Source organism: Protopterus annectens, chromosome 5.part1 (genome assembly GCF_019279795.1).
Source record: "Protopterus annectens isolate FY-2018-M chromosome 5.part1, PAN1.0, whole genome shotgun sequence".
NCBI lineage: Eukaryota > Metazoa > Chordata > Ceratodontiformes > Protopteridae > Protopterus > Protopterus annectens.
In genome coordinates, this window is record NC_056736.1 from 400,838,103 (window position 1) to 400,853,521 (window position 15,419).

Consider the following 15,419-nt stretch of genomic DNA (forward strand, 5'->3'; position numbering starts at 1 on the left):
GAACCACATCTTCCCACCCTTCTGTCCTTTGGGATAAGGCCTAGAAGGGGTGGAAAAACGGACTCCAACAGCAGAAAGAGTCTTGCCGTCCTGCTCGCACCTGGTCAAGGTTTCCTTCACCTGAGGGCCAAACAAAGCTGACCCATCAAAGGGAGAATTTGTGAAGGATGCCTTAAAGGGATCCACAAAATCACATAGCCGCATCCAGGCTTGGCGTCTAAGAGCCACACCTGTGCCTGCGGCTCTACTCGCTCCATCCGCAGCATAAGATATTAGCCGCATGGAGGAGTTAACAACGGAATTGAGGGTTCCTAGCTGCGAAGCAATTTTTTCTTGAGCCCCTGCAGCTGTAGGATCCTGAACTACTTCTCCCAGCTCCTTCAGGATATCCCTTTGGAGTCTGGTGAAGTGACATAGGTAATTCAGCGAACGCATAGCAAAGGTCGCTGAGGAAAACATCCGCCACCGTACCTGTCCATGGTCCTAGAGTCCTTATTAGGAGGATGGACGGGCACGGAAGGATCTGCAAGTTCCTTTTTGGTGGCCGCAGCCACCACCATGGCATCAGCGGGACACCCTTGGTAAGGAATTGTTTGTCACTGGGGCAGTGATAAATTTAGAAGGCCTCCTAGGGACTGGCTCTACAGAGTCAGGAGCTGCCCACGCCTTCGTGCAATAACCTGCATAAGGGGTCGAAGGCGGAGACACCCAGGAGGTGGAGGGCCGAGATCCAAACGCCTCTAGGTATACTGACTCATCCTCAGAGGGATTGTTGGTGGGCCAGTTTCCCTCTGTTTCAGAAGTTCTAGGATGTCTGAGAAGGAGACATCCTCAGAGGGGATCTAGGGGATCCCTCTGACTCATCAAAGTCAGTATCAGTGACAGACTCGGGAGTCTACATGCTTCCTCTTACAAGTCCTCTTCCTAGGAGGATCTCCCGAAACATCAGGAGAATCCTCGGAAGAGGGGAAATTCCCAATGGGGAAACCTGAGGCGGAGGATCTCTGGGTCCTGTAGCAAGAGAAGTGGCAGAGATGTCAACAGGTACTATAGAGGGAGGAGCTACGGAACAGACTGCTGACTGATACCAGTGGCCAGTACACTCTTCATCACCTCGAATGCTCCCTCCCAGGCAGGTCCGAGAGAACCCGCTCAAGAGCTAGGAACTCCAGGGACCACCGAAGGGAAGTCTCCGAGGCAGATGTCGGAGCCGAGCTTACAGGTCGAGGCTCCAAGGGGAAGCGGGCTCGGACAAGGGTCCGATGCCACTCACCCCTCGGAGGAGACCATGGAAGCCCGACCACGAATCCCTCTAAGGAAGGTCTCAAGAGGAGATAAGAGTAGAGGCTGAAGGAACAGAAGGGGTATCCGTCCTCCAGCCGTAGCAGTAACCATGCCGAAGACTCCAACTCCAAGCTCTGGGGTAGAGTTGAAGGAGGAACTGTAACGGGGTGTGGACCAACAGTCGTCTGCTGAGACGGACTGTGTAACATTTGGGCCAGTACCTGTGACTTGAGTAATCTACTGACCACTCTCTCTAGGTCATGATCTGACAACCTGGATGACCTTGAAGATCGGCTCCGATGGCTCCGTTCCGATAGAAGAGGTGAAGCCGGAGCCGAAAGTATCGGCTCCAAGGAAGGAGACCTCGACCTCTTCCTGGAATGAGCCATCGGAGCCGATACTATAGATCCTGTCGGAGCAGACTTCTCGGAGCCGACAGGAAGCCTCGATGTATCGGCTCCAGCCGGAGCCGATACAGCCACCAAAGTAACGGTGTCGGAGCCGATCGGAGCCGACACGATGCCTGCCACATGGGTGTCGGAACCGATCGGGCCGACATCAAAGTGACAATACAGATTCGGCACCGATAGCCATCGGTGCCGAAGCTGTCAAGCCAGAATCTGCTCCAGCGGGCGATCTCGACTCAGCACGAGTCGGAGCCGAGGCCGCAGGCTTAGATACAGAAGCCTGGGCCTTGGCAGGTTTTGCTGATTTTGGTGGAGCCGACTTAGCCGGAGAGCCCTCCGGCTTAAGAAGGCCCCTAAGAATCAGCTTATTACGTCTCTCCTGCAGGACTCTCTGGCTGAAGGAGTGACAAATAGCACAGGAGTCCTGCAGGTGAAGAGGGCCCAGACAATACAGGCAAGAAGTGTGACCGTCTGTCAGAGACATCTTCTGACAGCACGAGTCACACTTCTTAAAACCTGAGACCCTCTCCTTTGACATGGTGCTGAAAACACAACACACACACACACCAGTCAAGATTTGCATAAACAAAATACCAAAAGGTATTCTATAAAACCAACACACACACCCTAACAGGGGATGGGATAGGGAAAGATTGACTAACAAAAATTAAAGGAGACAGGGAATTTCTGTCAGAAAGGGTAGAAATATAAACTTAAACTATCAATAAAGGAGTTTTTGACTAAAAAGGGGCTTAAATATCACAAAGTGAACAACTTACCAGGAGCTGGTAAAAGAAGACCTCCTAAGCGGCAAACGAGATCTGGGTACTTACCGCCTTGCATCATGGGATATGGGGCTGCCTCGAGCTGGTAAAAGGAGTTCTCGAGCTAAAGCAAGTGCCGAGTCGGAGCCGAGGATCGGCTCCGAACCCATCAAGCAAGAATGAAGGCGAGATTGACAACTTAACATTATTTCTTTGCCTGCAAAATGCAATTACTGGAACCAGGCACTTTGTAAAGACCCTGGGTACAGTAGATAAGCCAAAGGGAAGTGCAGAGAACTGGTAATGCAAGTAGCCTGCTTTGAAGCAGAGGTATCTTCTGCAAGATTCCCTGATTGGGATATGCAGGTAAGCCTCTTTTAAATCTAGAGTTGCCAACCAGGCATCTTTGCCTAGCATAGGATGTAACTGAAGAGTCAGCATCTTGAATTTTGGAATGTCCAGAAAGGTGTTTAGAGTAGATAAGTCCAGAATTGGATGCCATGATTTGTCTTTTCTGGGTACCAGGAAAAGTCTTGAATAGAAACCATGTCCCTTTTCCTCTTTTGGTACTGGTTGAATAGCCCCCATGCTCATGAGGGAAAGTACTTGTTTCTGGGCCTCTCTGCCCACTGATTTGGGGGCAGGTCTGGCCATCCATTTGGAATTGGCAATGTGTGGAAATAAAATCTGTATCCCTAGGATACTATATTTAAAACCCATTTGTCCTGGGTTATAAGTTGCCAGTTTTTTGTATGAAGAGCCAGTTTTCCCCTCAAAAGGGGCGGCTAAAAGGTATGTGTTTGGTAAGTGTAAAGGGAAGTCATTGAGACTGCTTACCATAGGGAGGTGTCTTGTTGTTTCCAGATTTGGAAGAGGAGGCACCCCATTGTTTTGTTCTGAAAGTCCCTTGGGACTGAAACCTGGTGCCTTTGGAATGCCTGGGTTTGACTTGAGTGGCTCTCGAAGGAACTGGAAAGGACCAGTTCTTAGTAGGCCAGTATCTACTAAATCTTGGAGGTTGCACTTGTAAGAAATCTTTCACAGTTTGCATAGACTTAGCTTTATCTTCCATCTTTTTTAGAACTTCTTCAGCCTTATTACCAAAGAGATGGTCCTGTTGTAAAGGAGCATCCAACAATTTTGCTTTAACATGATCAGGAAGAGTTTGCTCTTTGAGCCAAGCATGCCTTCTTAGCACAGACCCAGTTACAGCAGCCCTGCAAGAGGCCTCCAAAGAATCAAAACCACATTGCAAAGTATGTTTTCCAACTTGTTCAGCTGAATGCAATAGATCGTGTAAATCTTTATTTTCCACACAGTCAGAAATTAACATCATTTTCTGTTTCAGCAGTCCCATGATATGCTGTTGATATTTTAGCATATGAAATTGACAGTTTAAAGCCCTGATTGCCAAGGTTGCCGAAGTGTAAACCTTCTTACCCCATCTATCCAGCGCCCTGGAATCTCTATCAGAAGGGGTAGGATTTTTAGCAGAAGAAGCCTTAATGCCCTTGAGACCCTGAGAAATGGTGTCAGGATCCGCAACAGGAATTTTGAAAAGGAATTTGTGGAAGTCAGGAACCCTGTAGTATCTGTCTGGCTTATAAGGAGCCGGAGGCAGAGAATCAGGAGCCATACTAGATTCTGTAAAAACATCAACAACAATGTCTGGAACAGGAGGCATAGCCAAATGACTATGCTGAGGAAGAAGAAGAAAATCCCTAAGTCTCTTTTTAGATTCTGAAAAATCCTGACTTTCCAGTGGAAATGTTCCCTTAAGGTATGTAAAGTTTCCCCCAAAAAAAAATCCTCAAGGGGAGAAACAGAAGGAATGGAATCTTCTGCATCAGAGTCCTCATAAGTAGATACAGACAATTCCTGTTCATTAGAAGAATCAGAAGAAATAGAATCCTGTTCAGAAGATTCATAGTCAATATCTTGCCTAGACCTCTTAGAAGGGGGGGGCGGGGTTGGCTACCCCTGATCAGAGTAATTAAATCTTCAGCCATTTTGATCATTTGTTTCTTAGGCATAGGGGCCTGCACATGTGGCCTAGGCGTTGGTTTTTTAGACATAGGTTGAGATTTTGGCCTTAGTTTTAAAGACATAGGTTGAGATTTTGGCCTTAGTTTTGAAGATGGTGTTGGTCTAATATACAAACCTGTAGGCCTGAAAACACCCTCAGAAGCCGGTGCCTGCACAGCGGCTCCGGACCCATCCAAGGTAGAGACATCCGCGGGTTCCATAATTGAAGCATCTTGCGGCATACCAGATTCTGAATGGGTCTCAGTAGAGGCCTGTGAATCAGAATTAGCGGGTATCAGGGGCTGCAAAAGCATCTCACTGAGTACCGGTGAACTGGCGACTGGCTTAGGAGAAGTGTCGTCAGCAGTTTTGGACCTCAACGGCCTGCCTCTGTCTTTTTCTTTGCGTTTGTTAGGTATTACGGTAGTCGGATTGCTAACCGACAACATTTTTGGATAACTAAAGCATGAGCCAAAATATTTAGAAGCAAATATGTACCGACGTTTAATAGTACGTTGATTAAATAAAGCACAGAACCGACAGCAAGGTATGTCGTGGTCAGGGCCTAGGCAAGGAATACAGTACAAATGGAAATCCTTATGAGGTATTTGCTTCCCACAAGTAATGCAATTATTAACTTTTACTGACATCGGAAAGGAGCAAGAAAAAGTTTCCCCAAAGGGGTACTTAGCATTTTAGTTGAAGACTTCGGATCTGAAACTCGAAAACGAAAATTTCAGGAGTCGGCTGACCGGCACTTGCGAACTGCTTCTGCTTCGGGCACTGCGAGGCAAGAAAGACTAATGTAATGACATCGGCTGCATGTTTTATACCCCTGACGACCTGACGTCATGGAAGAAGGGACAGCAACAGACACAGGACCCAAGACTTTGTTAATAAGGCCGACTGAGGGCAACCTGCCAGCAGATTACCCAAATGTAATGACTGCAACAGTGAAACATGAAGAACATCTGTGCTGCCCATAACTTGCAATATTTTAACTGACTCACTCTGGGGATTCTTAAAGTATACCTGCAAAACAAAAAGCATTTTGACAAAAATGTACATACTCCAGAGGGAAAAAAAAGAGCATAGCAACAGCTGCAGAGGCACAGCGACTAGGGAAGCCAATCAAAAGGAAAATCAGGAACAATCTGACTGGCAAATATGAATTATCTGAACTGGTACCAATGAATTATTGCATTAACTGCCAAAGCCCACAACAAAATTACTTAACTTACCCGTTTATTACACCCCAGTTTGTACATCGCTTTTATTAGTAAAATATATTTCATTATATTTCAAAAAGCATGGACATTGTAACCTGCAACATTTTCCTAGTTTAAATAACAGAAAATAATGTGTAGCAAAACAAACAAATGAGCATATACACAAAGCTAAGTAAATCAGATACAAATGGTAGATATGAGACTACAATCTTCATAACAAGGGCAGAAAAGCATTTGCCAAGGAAATATACAACGCAAGTCTGCATAATTTATCAAGGCGAAGATACCTGTGCATAACAAAATAAATCTTGAGAAAGAAACTATTAATCATAGTTATTTTCTCTTCCTGGAAATTGTCACAGCTGTACATGAGGTTTGCTGCTCCACTGGAGCACTAGAAATCCCAAAAAATATCCTCTATTAAGCCAAGGCCATTCTTCTGTGCTGGATAACTTAAAGCCTTCTTTTAATACAGAAGTATACACTTGCCCACGTACATTAACGTGGAATGTTTTCAAACGGTTATCCTTTGGGCTTCAGCTGGTTTGGTTTTGATAAAAAAAATCTACATAAAACACTAGAAGTCTGCCAAAAAAGGGTACAGCTCAAAATGCTGCTGCATCATGTGCAATAAAGATGTAAAACTGAGAACGTGATAATGAATATATCCATTTTATGTAAGGTTGTTAAAAATACTCCATAAAAGAGGGATCAAAAATATCCGCTTGTTATATGCTTTTTCCCTGTATCACTGTGTAGGGTGTAGAGTACTTTCCTTGTCCAGCAACCGCACAGACAATGCTTCATCAGTGATTCTTGAAGTAGGAGAAGAAAACAAAGCCTTGTATGTAAATGAGGTCCGCCTGTTGGTGCACAAGACTTGGTATCCAGAAAGCCTAGTATTTCCCTTGTTTAAGTCTCTCAATGTGATAACAAAGCTTTAGAGCTGGCCCCAGCTTAAGACCCATGTACTTCATTACCATATCACTTCTTAGCAGCAACAACGCCTTTCCATCAATTTCCTAGAGAAACAAGAAACGTGTGCATCAGTGCAAAATGCAGACTGAACACTATATTACACAATGTAAATTAAAATGCATTTCTTGTTTTTGGAAGGATACACCAACATATATTAAGAGATGTTATCAAAATATAAATGCAAAACCACTCAGGCTGTTTGTCACTGACTCAATAAATGCACCTGTCGGGTGTTTCTACAATCAGTGGAGTAAATCTAAAACATTTTGAAACATTCAATAACCAAGAACCACTGAGGCATAAATACTAAAATGTTCCTGGGTAACCCTTTCTGTCTGCACCTCTACACTGATGTACAGGTATGTGCCACTTAATGTTTGGGATAGGCTCTACTCCAGAGAATGTTAAGCGGCGTGGATGTTAAGTGAACACCCTATACTGTGTAACGCGCTTCGCTTAAAGTCTATCTGCACAATGGCCAATTACATTTATGTCTGCTTGCACACTATGGACGTAAATGCAGTCAGACATTGTGTGGAGGGGCATTAAGTGAGACACAACCTGTAATGAGGCAAACTACACTTTCAAAGGGCATTTCAACCTGTCGCTGACTGAAAATTACCAGATTTTATATTGATATATGTAAACAACATATATGAATGAGTTTGAATTTCATTAAGAAAACTTGCTGAGCTGAAATATCTCAGTTCTAGATACTTCGGGAGGAAAATGGTAGTCAATGCAGTCATTCATCTTACACTGCATGAAATAAACTGTTCTTTTAGTGAAGCTTGGACTATGAATGAGAATTTTTTTTTTTTGCAAAGAAAAGATTCCAGAAACAGACAGTGTAAAAAGATTGCAGGGTACAGAGAAGACATAAAATAGACATGAAATGAAACTCCCATAGAAGAAAGCAGGCATTACATAGTTAAAAGAAAACAGCATTCTGGGAAATAGCATTCCCAATACGACACAGTAAGCATGAATGCCACAAAAGCAGAAAATAATGGACACTGCATGATCAGAGTTAGGAAAGTATACTGGTGATCAGTGGTTACATCCGGTTATCTGCAAGTGAGCTGCACTGCTTCAAGGAAGCAGGACAAGAAAAAAGATGTTTTTGTAGAAAACAAATAAAAATGAACTGACTAAAACAGCGAAAGGAGGAATGGATTTTTGCAAAGATTAACTTGCACCTATAAACACCCTCACAGCCGAAGATAGTTAGGTGTAGAAATGCATCCTCTGTACTTTTCAATAGTCCTTTGAAGAGGTCATACTCTTCTGTGCACCGCAGAGGAAAACAATGAAAAGGAAATAGCTCACCTGAACAAAAAATGCTACACAGTTGAAGAAACTAGCCGGGGTCACACCAAAGTTGGAAAACCCAGGGGAAGTCTGCATTTAACACCAAAAGCCAAATAAACCATACTGCAACTCAGAGTAAGCTACTTCAGACCTGAGCTGACTACTGTATTTAGACAACATGACAAGTTCAAAAGATAATGAAACGAATGACAAAAAAATATATATTTTCATTTGGTACTCAAACCAAGACCTCCAAGTATGATATACTGGTGTCAGTATAGAGAGGAATGTTCTAACGTCAGTCAGCATAAGACAGTTCTCTCTCTGGTTGAGGTAAAAGCCACATACGATATATTCAATATTTTGAAGGTAAGTTTGTGTAGGGCCTGCAAACTGCCACTTATTCCCGCTTACACAGATGAGAAAATCTACTTTTCATAATTCTTAATTTAACCGTGAGGTGTAGAATATAACCCTGCAAATAACTGCTGTAGTAACTTTACAGATAAGTTAATAAAGTCTGTAAAAAAAATACTACACCCAGAAACTGCACATTAACATGTACTTATGTTTCATACAGAATAGTTGTGTAAAATCTTACCATAAACATAGATGTCCTTCTCTTCCATGTTGCAGTATTCATAACATGAGGGAGATTTTGCCTAGGCGACCTGAACGTCCAGCCAGTATACCAAAGACTTAAGCTGCTGCAAGGTAAGTGCGACATCGCATAGTACAGCCGAGCGATGGTCATAAAAGTGACGATCTGCATGTATCATCCTAAGAACTGAATGCCCCAGTCAAAGTACAGTTGTGTACCTACCATAAATGTAGATGTTCGAGTGTATTCACTGTTGCAGTCATTACAATTGGGTTATCCTGCTGGCAGGCTACCCGCAGTTGGCCTGAGTTCCAAAGTCTAGGTCCGGCATCGGTTGCTGTCGCCTCTTCCCTGACGCCAGGGGTATAAAAGATGCAGCCGACGCCATTTTCTTCAGTTTTTCTGGCCCCAGATGTCAGGTGCCCCTAAAATGGTAGCCTAATTATGCCAATAAGCATGCATGCAAAAAAAACAACTTTTCCTTCATCTACAAGCAAATACACCACATATGTTGTATAGAGTAGGAAAGTACAGATACGTCCCAGCAAGGAAAAAAGGGGGGATGGTGGGAGGGTAACCTGGACTGCAACAGTGAATACACTCGAACATCTACATTTATGGTAGGTACACAACTGTACTATGTTCATCGTGTTTCACTGTTGCAGTCATTACAATTGGGTTGAATCCCAAAGCTAAAGTTGGGAGGCTGGAGCTAAATAGGATTAGGAGAGGCTTTCAGGCCCTGCAGAACTGCAGTGGCAAAGCCTGTCCTGGATTTAGAGTAGAGAGGTAGGTGATAGTGCTTTGTAAAGGTATGCACTGAACTCCAAGTTGCAGCCTCTAAGATGTCTTTGGTTGGTACTCCTCTGAGGAAGGCGGCTGAAGTGGCTGCTGCTCTCATTGAATGTGGCCTAATGCCCTTAGGCACTGATATGCCATGCTGTGAATAGCAGAAATGAATGCAGTGGCCTATCCATTTTGAAATAGTCTGTTTTGAGATAGGCTTTCCTTGTGATGCTGCAGCATATGCCACTAGAAGTTGTTCAGTCTTTCTGAAAGTTTTGGTTCTTTCCAAGTAGAAATGTAGCTGTCTGTGAATGTCCAAAGTATGCAGAATTCTCTCACCCTTATTCTGTCGGTTTGGATAAAAAGTAGGAAAATGAATTGTTTGGTTAAGGGCCACACTGGACACTACCTTAGGCATAAATGTAGGGTTTGTCCTCAGCAAAACCCTGTCAGGATGGAAAATGATAAAAGGTTCCACAGCCATGAGTGCCTGTAACTCTGAGACTCTTCTAGTGGAGGTTATTGCTAGGAGCAGAGCTATTTTCCAGGATAAGAATTTTATATCAGCTGCAGAGGGTGGCTCAAATGGAGGCAGTGTAAGTTTTTCCAGGACATAGTTGAGGTCCCATGCAGGTATTGGTGCTCTCCTTGGAGGTCTTATGTTTTTGGTCCCTCTGAGGTACTGCCTTAGTAATGGATGAGAAAAAATTGGTGGTTCTGTATTGTAATGAGCTGAAATGGCAGAGGCATGAATTTTAATTGATGAAAAGGAAAGGCCTTTATCCAGCATCTCAGTTAAGTATTGCAAAATCTGAGGAATATTTGGAACAATCGTGTCAATACTTTGTGCTTGGTTCCAAGCACAGAATCTCTTCTATTTGTCTGCATAAGATTTCTGGTGCTAGGCCTCCTGGCCTCCAAAATAACATCCATCACTGCTTTAGAGAGAGGTGTGTCTTGAGAGGCTACATTATCTGCCATGCTGCCAGGTTTAAGGTCTGGAGTTGGCTGTGCAGTATCTGACTGTCTTGTTGGGTTAATAAGTGAGGAATTTGAGGTAATGTCCAGGCTGGGCAGTGAGACAAGCTCTTTAGTATTGGGTACCAGTGCTGGCGGGGCCAGTCTGGGGCAATCAGTATCATTTTTGGTTTCTCTTGTCTGACCTTGAGATGACCTTGGGGAGGAGAGGCAGAGGAGGATTGGCATATACTGTTACATTTTTCCAGCTGAAAGATAGAGCATCCACTTTCTATGCTTGCTTGTGATAAGTCCTTGTGCAGAATCTTTGTAGTTGGTAGTTGTGCGGAGAGGCAAATAGGTCTATGTCCGGGCATCCCCAGGTCCTTGTTATCATGCTGAAGACTTGTGGATCCAATTTCCACTCGCAGGGATCCATTAGGTTTTTGCTTAGTTCGTCTGCTGGAGTATTTATCCTTCCTGGCAGGAATTGTGCTTGCAGATGTACTTGGTAAGTCAATGCTGTGTTCCACAAGTTCATGGCTAGCCTGCAGAGGGGGTAGGAATGTGTGCCTCCCTGCTTATGTACCACATGACTGTAGTATTGTCCGTCTTTATTAGTAGTTGTCCTGGATGAAGTAGATCCTTGATGGCTGTCAGGGCATTCTGAACGGCTAGCATCTCTTTTTGATTGATATGTAGATGCATTTGACTTGCGGACCATGTGCCCTGAATACATCTTCCTGCCATATGGGCCCACCAGGCGTAATCTGATGCATCTGTTGTCAATGTCTGCCTGGCTGTGGGTAAGGAGAATGGCTGTCTCGTGTTGTGTTGACAGGCTTTTTCCCACCATAGAAACTCCTGTTGCAGGCAGGGAATGAGGGTAATTATTGCTTCCAGGCTGTGGCAATGTGGAGTCCAAACACTTTTTAGATACCACTGAAGTTTCCTCATATGCAGTCTTGCATATGGAATTAGCAGAATGCAGGAAGCCATGAAACCCAAGGCCTGCAGAATTTTTCTTGCAGATAACTGGGTCTTTGTTACCAACATTATGAAATAAGTAGCCAGTTGTCTGTTTGTCTGGCATGAGATAAGCCATCTGGGCAGTTGTATTTAAGCTTGCACCCAGGAATATTATCTCTTGAGAGGGTACGAGTTTTGATTTCTTTTCGTTTACTGTGTACCCCAAAGTTGTCAGTAATATTTTTACAAATGCCAGATGCTGTAGAAGAATGTCCTTGTTCTCGGCTTGAATAAGGCAGTCGTCCAAGTAAGGATATATTTGTATTCCTCTTTGTCTGCAAAATACAATTACTGGGGCCAGGCACTTTGTGAAGACCCTGGGCACAGTAGATAAGCCATAGGGCAGTGCAGAGAATTGGTAGTGCATTGAGCCAGTTTTGAATCTGAGGTATCTCCTGCATGTTTGTCTGATTGGGACATGCAGGTATGCCTCTTTTAGATCTAAAGTCACAAGCCAAGCCTTCTTGCCAAACATGGGCAGAAGCTGCTGTAGAGTCAACATTTTGAATTTTGGAATATCCAGATATGTGTTTAGAATAAAAATTTACTGGGGATGTAGGAGACTATGATGGGGGGAAGCCATTTGAATTGCGACCTAGAGTCAAATTTGATATGCCCACAGATTCATCTAAGAGAATGACATTTATTCGGCCTAAATCTATTCTGAAGAAAAGGAGCAGGGAGTCCACGCCATCTGGCGAGGACTCATCCTCCAATACTGAATGGGAGGATACTCATATTAGCATTTCCCCAATTTCCAAGAGGAATAATTTGGATAGAGGTTTTATTGGAAAGACCCCTTTAGGTACAAGTCCCAGAGACGAGGGGGGAGAAAGCATCACAAACCCAGATGGGCTGGGGAACATCCTTTAACAGATGACCAGGATTTAGCATCCAATGTTAACAATGTGCATAACATTTCCTCAGTGTTATTTGATGATCAACAAGTTGATATATTGAATAAAGGACTAAGTTTTGTCCCTGGGTTTTTTGTCCAAGAACATTTTTTTGCTGAGGATGTGGTTAAATTTTGTCGAAATTTGAATTTGAAATGCTATTTTCATGGGACTGTCATGATGCCTCTGAGGTTAGGGAATTTCGCTTTCGGCCCTCCAGGTTCAGGCCACCTATGCAACCCATTGTCCAAACATTTCAAAATGCTGTCCTTAAAGATTTACATTTATATCTATATAAACAGGACAGGTTTAAAGATAATTTGAATAAAGATCAGAGAATATGTTTGGATAAATGGATTAACAAGGATATTGTTGTTCTTTCAGCAGACAAAGGGGGAGCAGTGGTGGTCCAGGATCTGGGGGACTATGAAGCCGAAGCTGATAGCCAGTTATCCAATTATAATCATTATCAGGAAATGCAAGTGGACCCCACTTTGCAATTTAAAAAGGATGTCGACAAGTTTTTGGATTTGGCTACAGAGGAGGGCATCATTAATGATGAAGTGTGTCATCAACTTAAGGTTGATTTTCCTAGCAGGCAATATATCTATTTTCTCCCGAAGATCAATAAAGACCCCATAAGGCTGCCCGGGAGACTGATTGTATCAGGTAGGGGTTCCCTTATGGAACCCCTTTCTGAATTTCTTACATTATATTTAAAACCACTTTTGGTACATATACGTTCTAGAATCCAAGATACTACACAGTTCCTTTCTATTATCTCTGAGACCCAACTAGAGTCCCATTGGTTTTTGTGCACCCTGGATGTCACCTCCCTATATACCAGTATTCCCCATTGGGCAGGACTTTTGGCCCTGCAATACTGGTTGGATAAGGTCAACATTTATAAGCCTGGTTTTAATACCCTCTTGGTATGCATGACTGAACAGGTCCTGATTCACAATGTGTTCTTTTTTAAGGACAGGTGTTTCTGGCAGACACAGGGCACTGCTATGGGGGCTTCTTTTGCCCCCATTTATGCAGATCTATTTATGGTGTATGTGGAGGATCAGGTAATTTATGACATCAGTCACAATATCTTTATTAACGAGATGGATATTTGGAGGAGGTATCTTGATGACTGCTGGATGGTGTGGAGAGCTAATGAGGAATTCCTTTTGGAATTCCTTGAGTATCTAAATGGTAATATATGGGGGATTGAGTTTAAGCTGACTTTTTCTAGATCTGAAATTACCTTTTTGGATGTTTTGGTAAAAAGAATGGATACCAACACTCGAGAGTGAGATATTTAGAAAATTTCCCCAATTCAATACCTTACTACATGCCACCAGTTTCTACACCCAGCATGTCAACAAGAACATCCCAAAGTCCCAATTCCTTCGAGTTAAAAGGATTTGTTGTTGTTGTTTTGTGATGACTGCTGCAGTCATCACACTTGGGTTATCCTGCTGTCAGGCGGTCCCGCAGTCGGCCAGAGTTCCAAAATCTTGGTCCGGCGTCGGTTGCTGTCGCTTCTTCCCTAACGTCAGTGCACCAGGGGTATGCAAGATGCATCCGACGCCATTTTCTTCAGTCTTTCTTGCCGCGCGGTGCCCGAAGCAGAAGCAGTTCTCAAGTGCCGGTCGGCCGACTCCTGAGATTTTCAAAGTCGGATTTCAGATCCGAAGTCTTCAATAAAGCTAAGTACCCCGTTGGGGAAACTTTTTTCTTGTCTCTTGTCTCAGTCCGATGTCAGAAAAAGTTAATAATCGTATTTCTTGTGGAAAGCAAACACCTCATAAGGACTTCCACTCTTACTGTATTCCATGCCTAGGCCCTGATCACGACGTCACTAGTTGTCGGTTTTGTGCTAGATTTAACAAACGCACTATAAAAAGACGTTTTGAATCTGCTTTGCATTACTTTGGCTGAAGGTTCAATTATACTATGCCGTCGGCTCAACCGATGACCGCAATACCGAAAAAACACAAGGATAAAGACAGGCATCCAAGGTCCAAAACAGATGACGAAACCTCTTTTAGGACAGACGACGGTTCTCAATGAGGCACTTTCGCAGCCCCTGACACCCGCTACCTCAGAGCCACAGGCCGCCTCCGACTCCCACGCGGAGACAACTAGGCCTCTGGAAACTCAAGGTATTGGGCCTACGGAAACTAATCCCTCAGATGGGTCCGGAGCCGCTGAGCAGGCATCGGCTTCTGAGGGTGTTTTCAGACCTTCACAACTTACCATTAAAAAACAACAGCCAAGACAAAAGTACCACTAAAGACAAAGAAACAAGTACAGCATTCTCCTGGACAGACCTCCATGCCTAAGAAACAAATGCTTAAAATGGCCGAAGACCTCATTACTCTAATCAGGGGTTCCCATCCCCCTCCTGAGAAAAGGCCTAGGCAGGATACAGACTATGATTCCTCTGATCAGGTTTCCATTTCCTCTGATTCCTCTTCAGACCAGGAATACTCTCTACCCCCCTATGAGGACTCTGATGCTGAAGAATCTATCCCTTCAGCCTCTCCTCCCGAGGATTATTCTTTTGGGGAAACTTTACATACCATGAGGGAGCATTTCCATTGGGAAAGTCAGGATTACTCAGAATCTAAGAAAAGGCTCGGGGATTTCCTTTTATTGCCTCAGCACAGACCCCTGGCTATTCTGCCTGTGCTAGACATTGTGGATGATGTGTACTCTGAATCCAGCTTATCTCCCGATTCCTTGCCCCCTGCACCAGCCAAGCCAGATAGGTACTACAGAGTCCCAGACTCTCACAAGTTTCTTTATAAAAACCCTTCTGCTGATCCAGAAACTATTTCCCAGGGTCCAAAAGGGGTTAAGGCTTCCATTGCAAAAAATCCAGTACCCTCTGACAGAGATTCCAGAGCTTTGGATAGATGGGGGAAGAAGTATACACTTCTGCAACCTTAGCAGTAAGAGCTTTAAATTGCCAGTTTCACATGCTTAAGTATCAACAATATTTAATGGCTCAGTTAAAACAGAAAATGCTTGCAAGCTCAGAAGCTCCTGATTGTAAAGAAATGCAAGATTTATTGCATGCAGTTGAACAGGTGGGAAAACATACTCTGCAATGTGGTTTTGATTCTTTAGAGGCCTCTTGTAGAGCCGCAGTTACA

General features: G+C 43.8%; 1 protein-coding gene across 1 annotated transcript in view; it reads right to left on the reverse strand.

Moving 5' to 3' along the window:
• Positions 1–5,708: 5,708 nt before the first annotated feature.
• Positions 5,709–15,419, reverse strand: part of SCML2 (Scm polycomb group protein like 2) — a 2,608,432-nt gene continuing 2,598,721 nt past the window's right edge. The window contains exon 20 of the mRNA XM_044073060.1: positions 5,709–6,731. Coding sequence (XP_043928995.1) covers positions 6,606–6,731 — 126 coding nt within the window. The 3' untranslated portion in view covers positions 5,709–6,605. The remainder of the gene's footprint in view (positions 6,732–15,419) is intronic.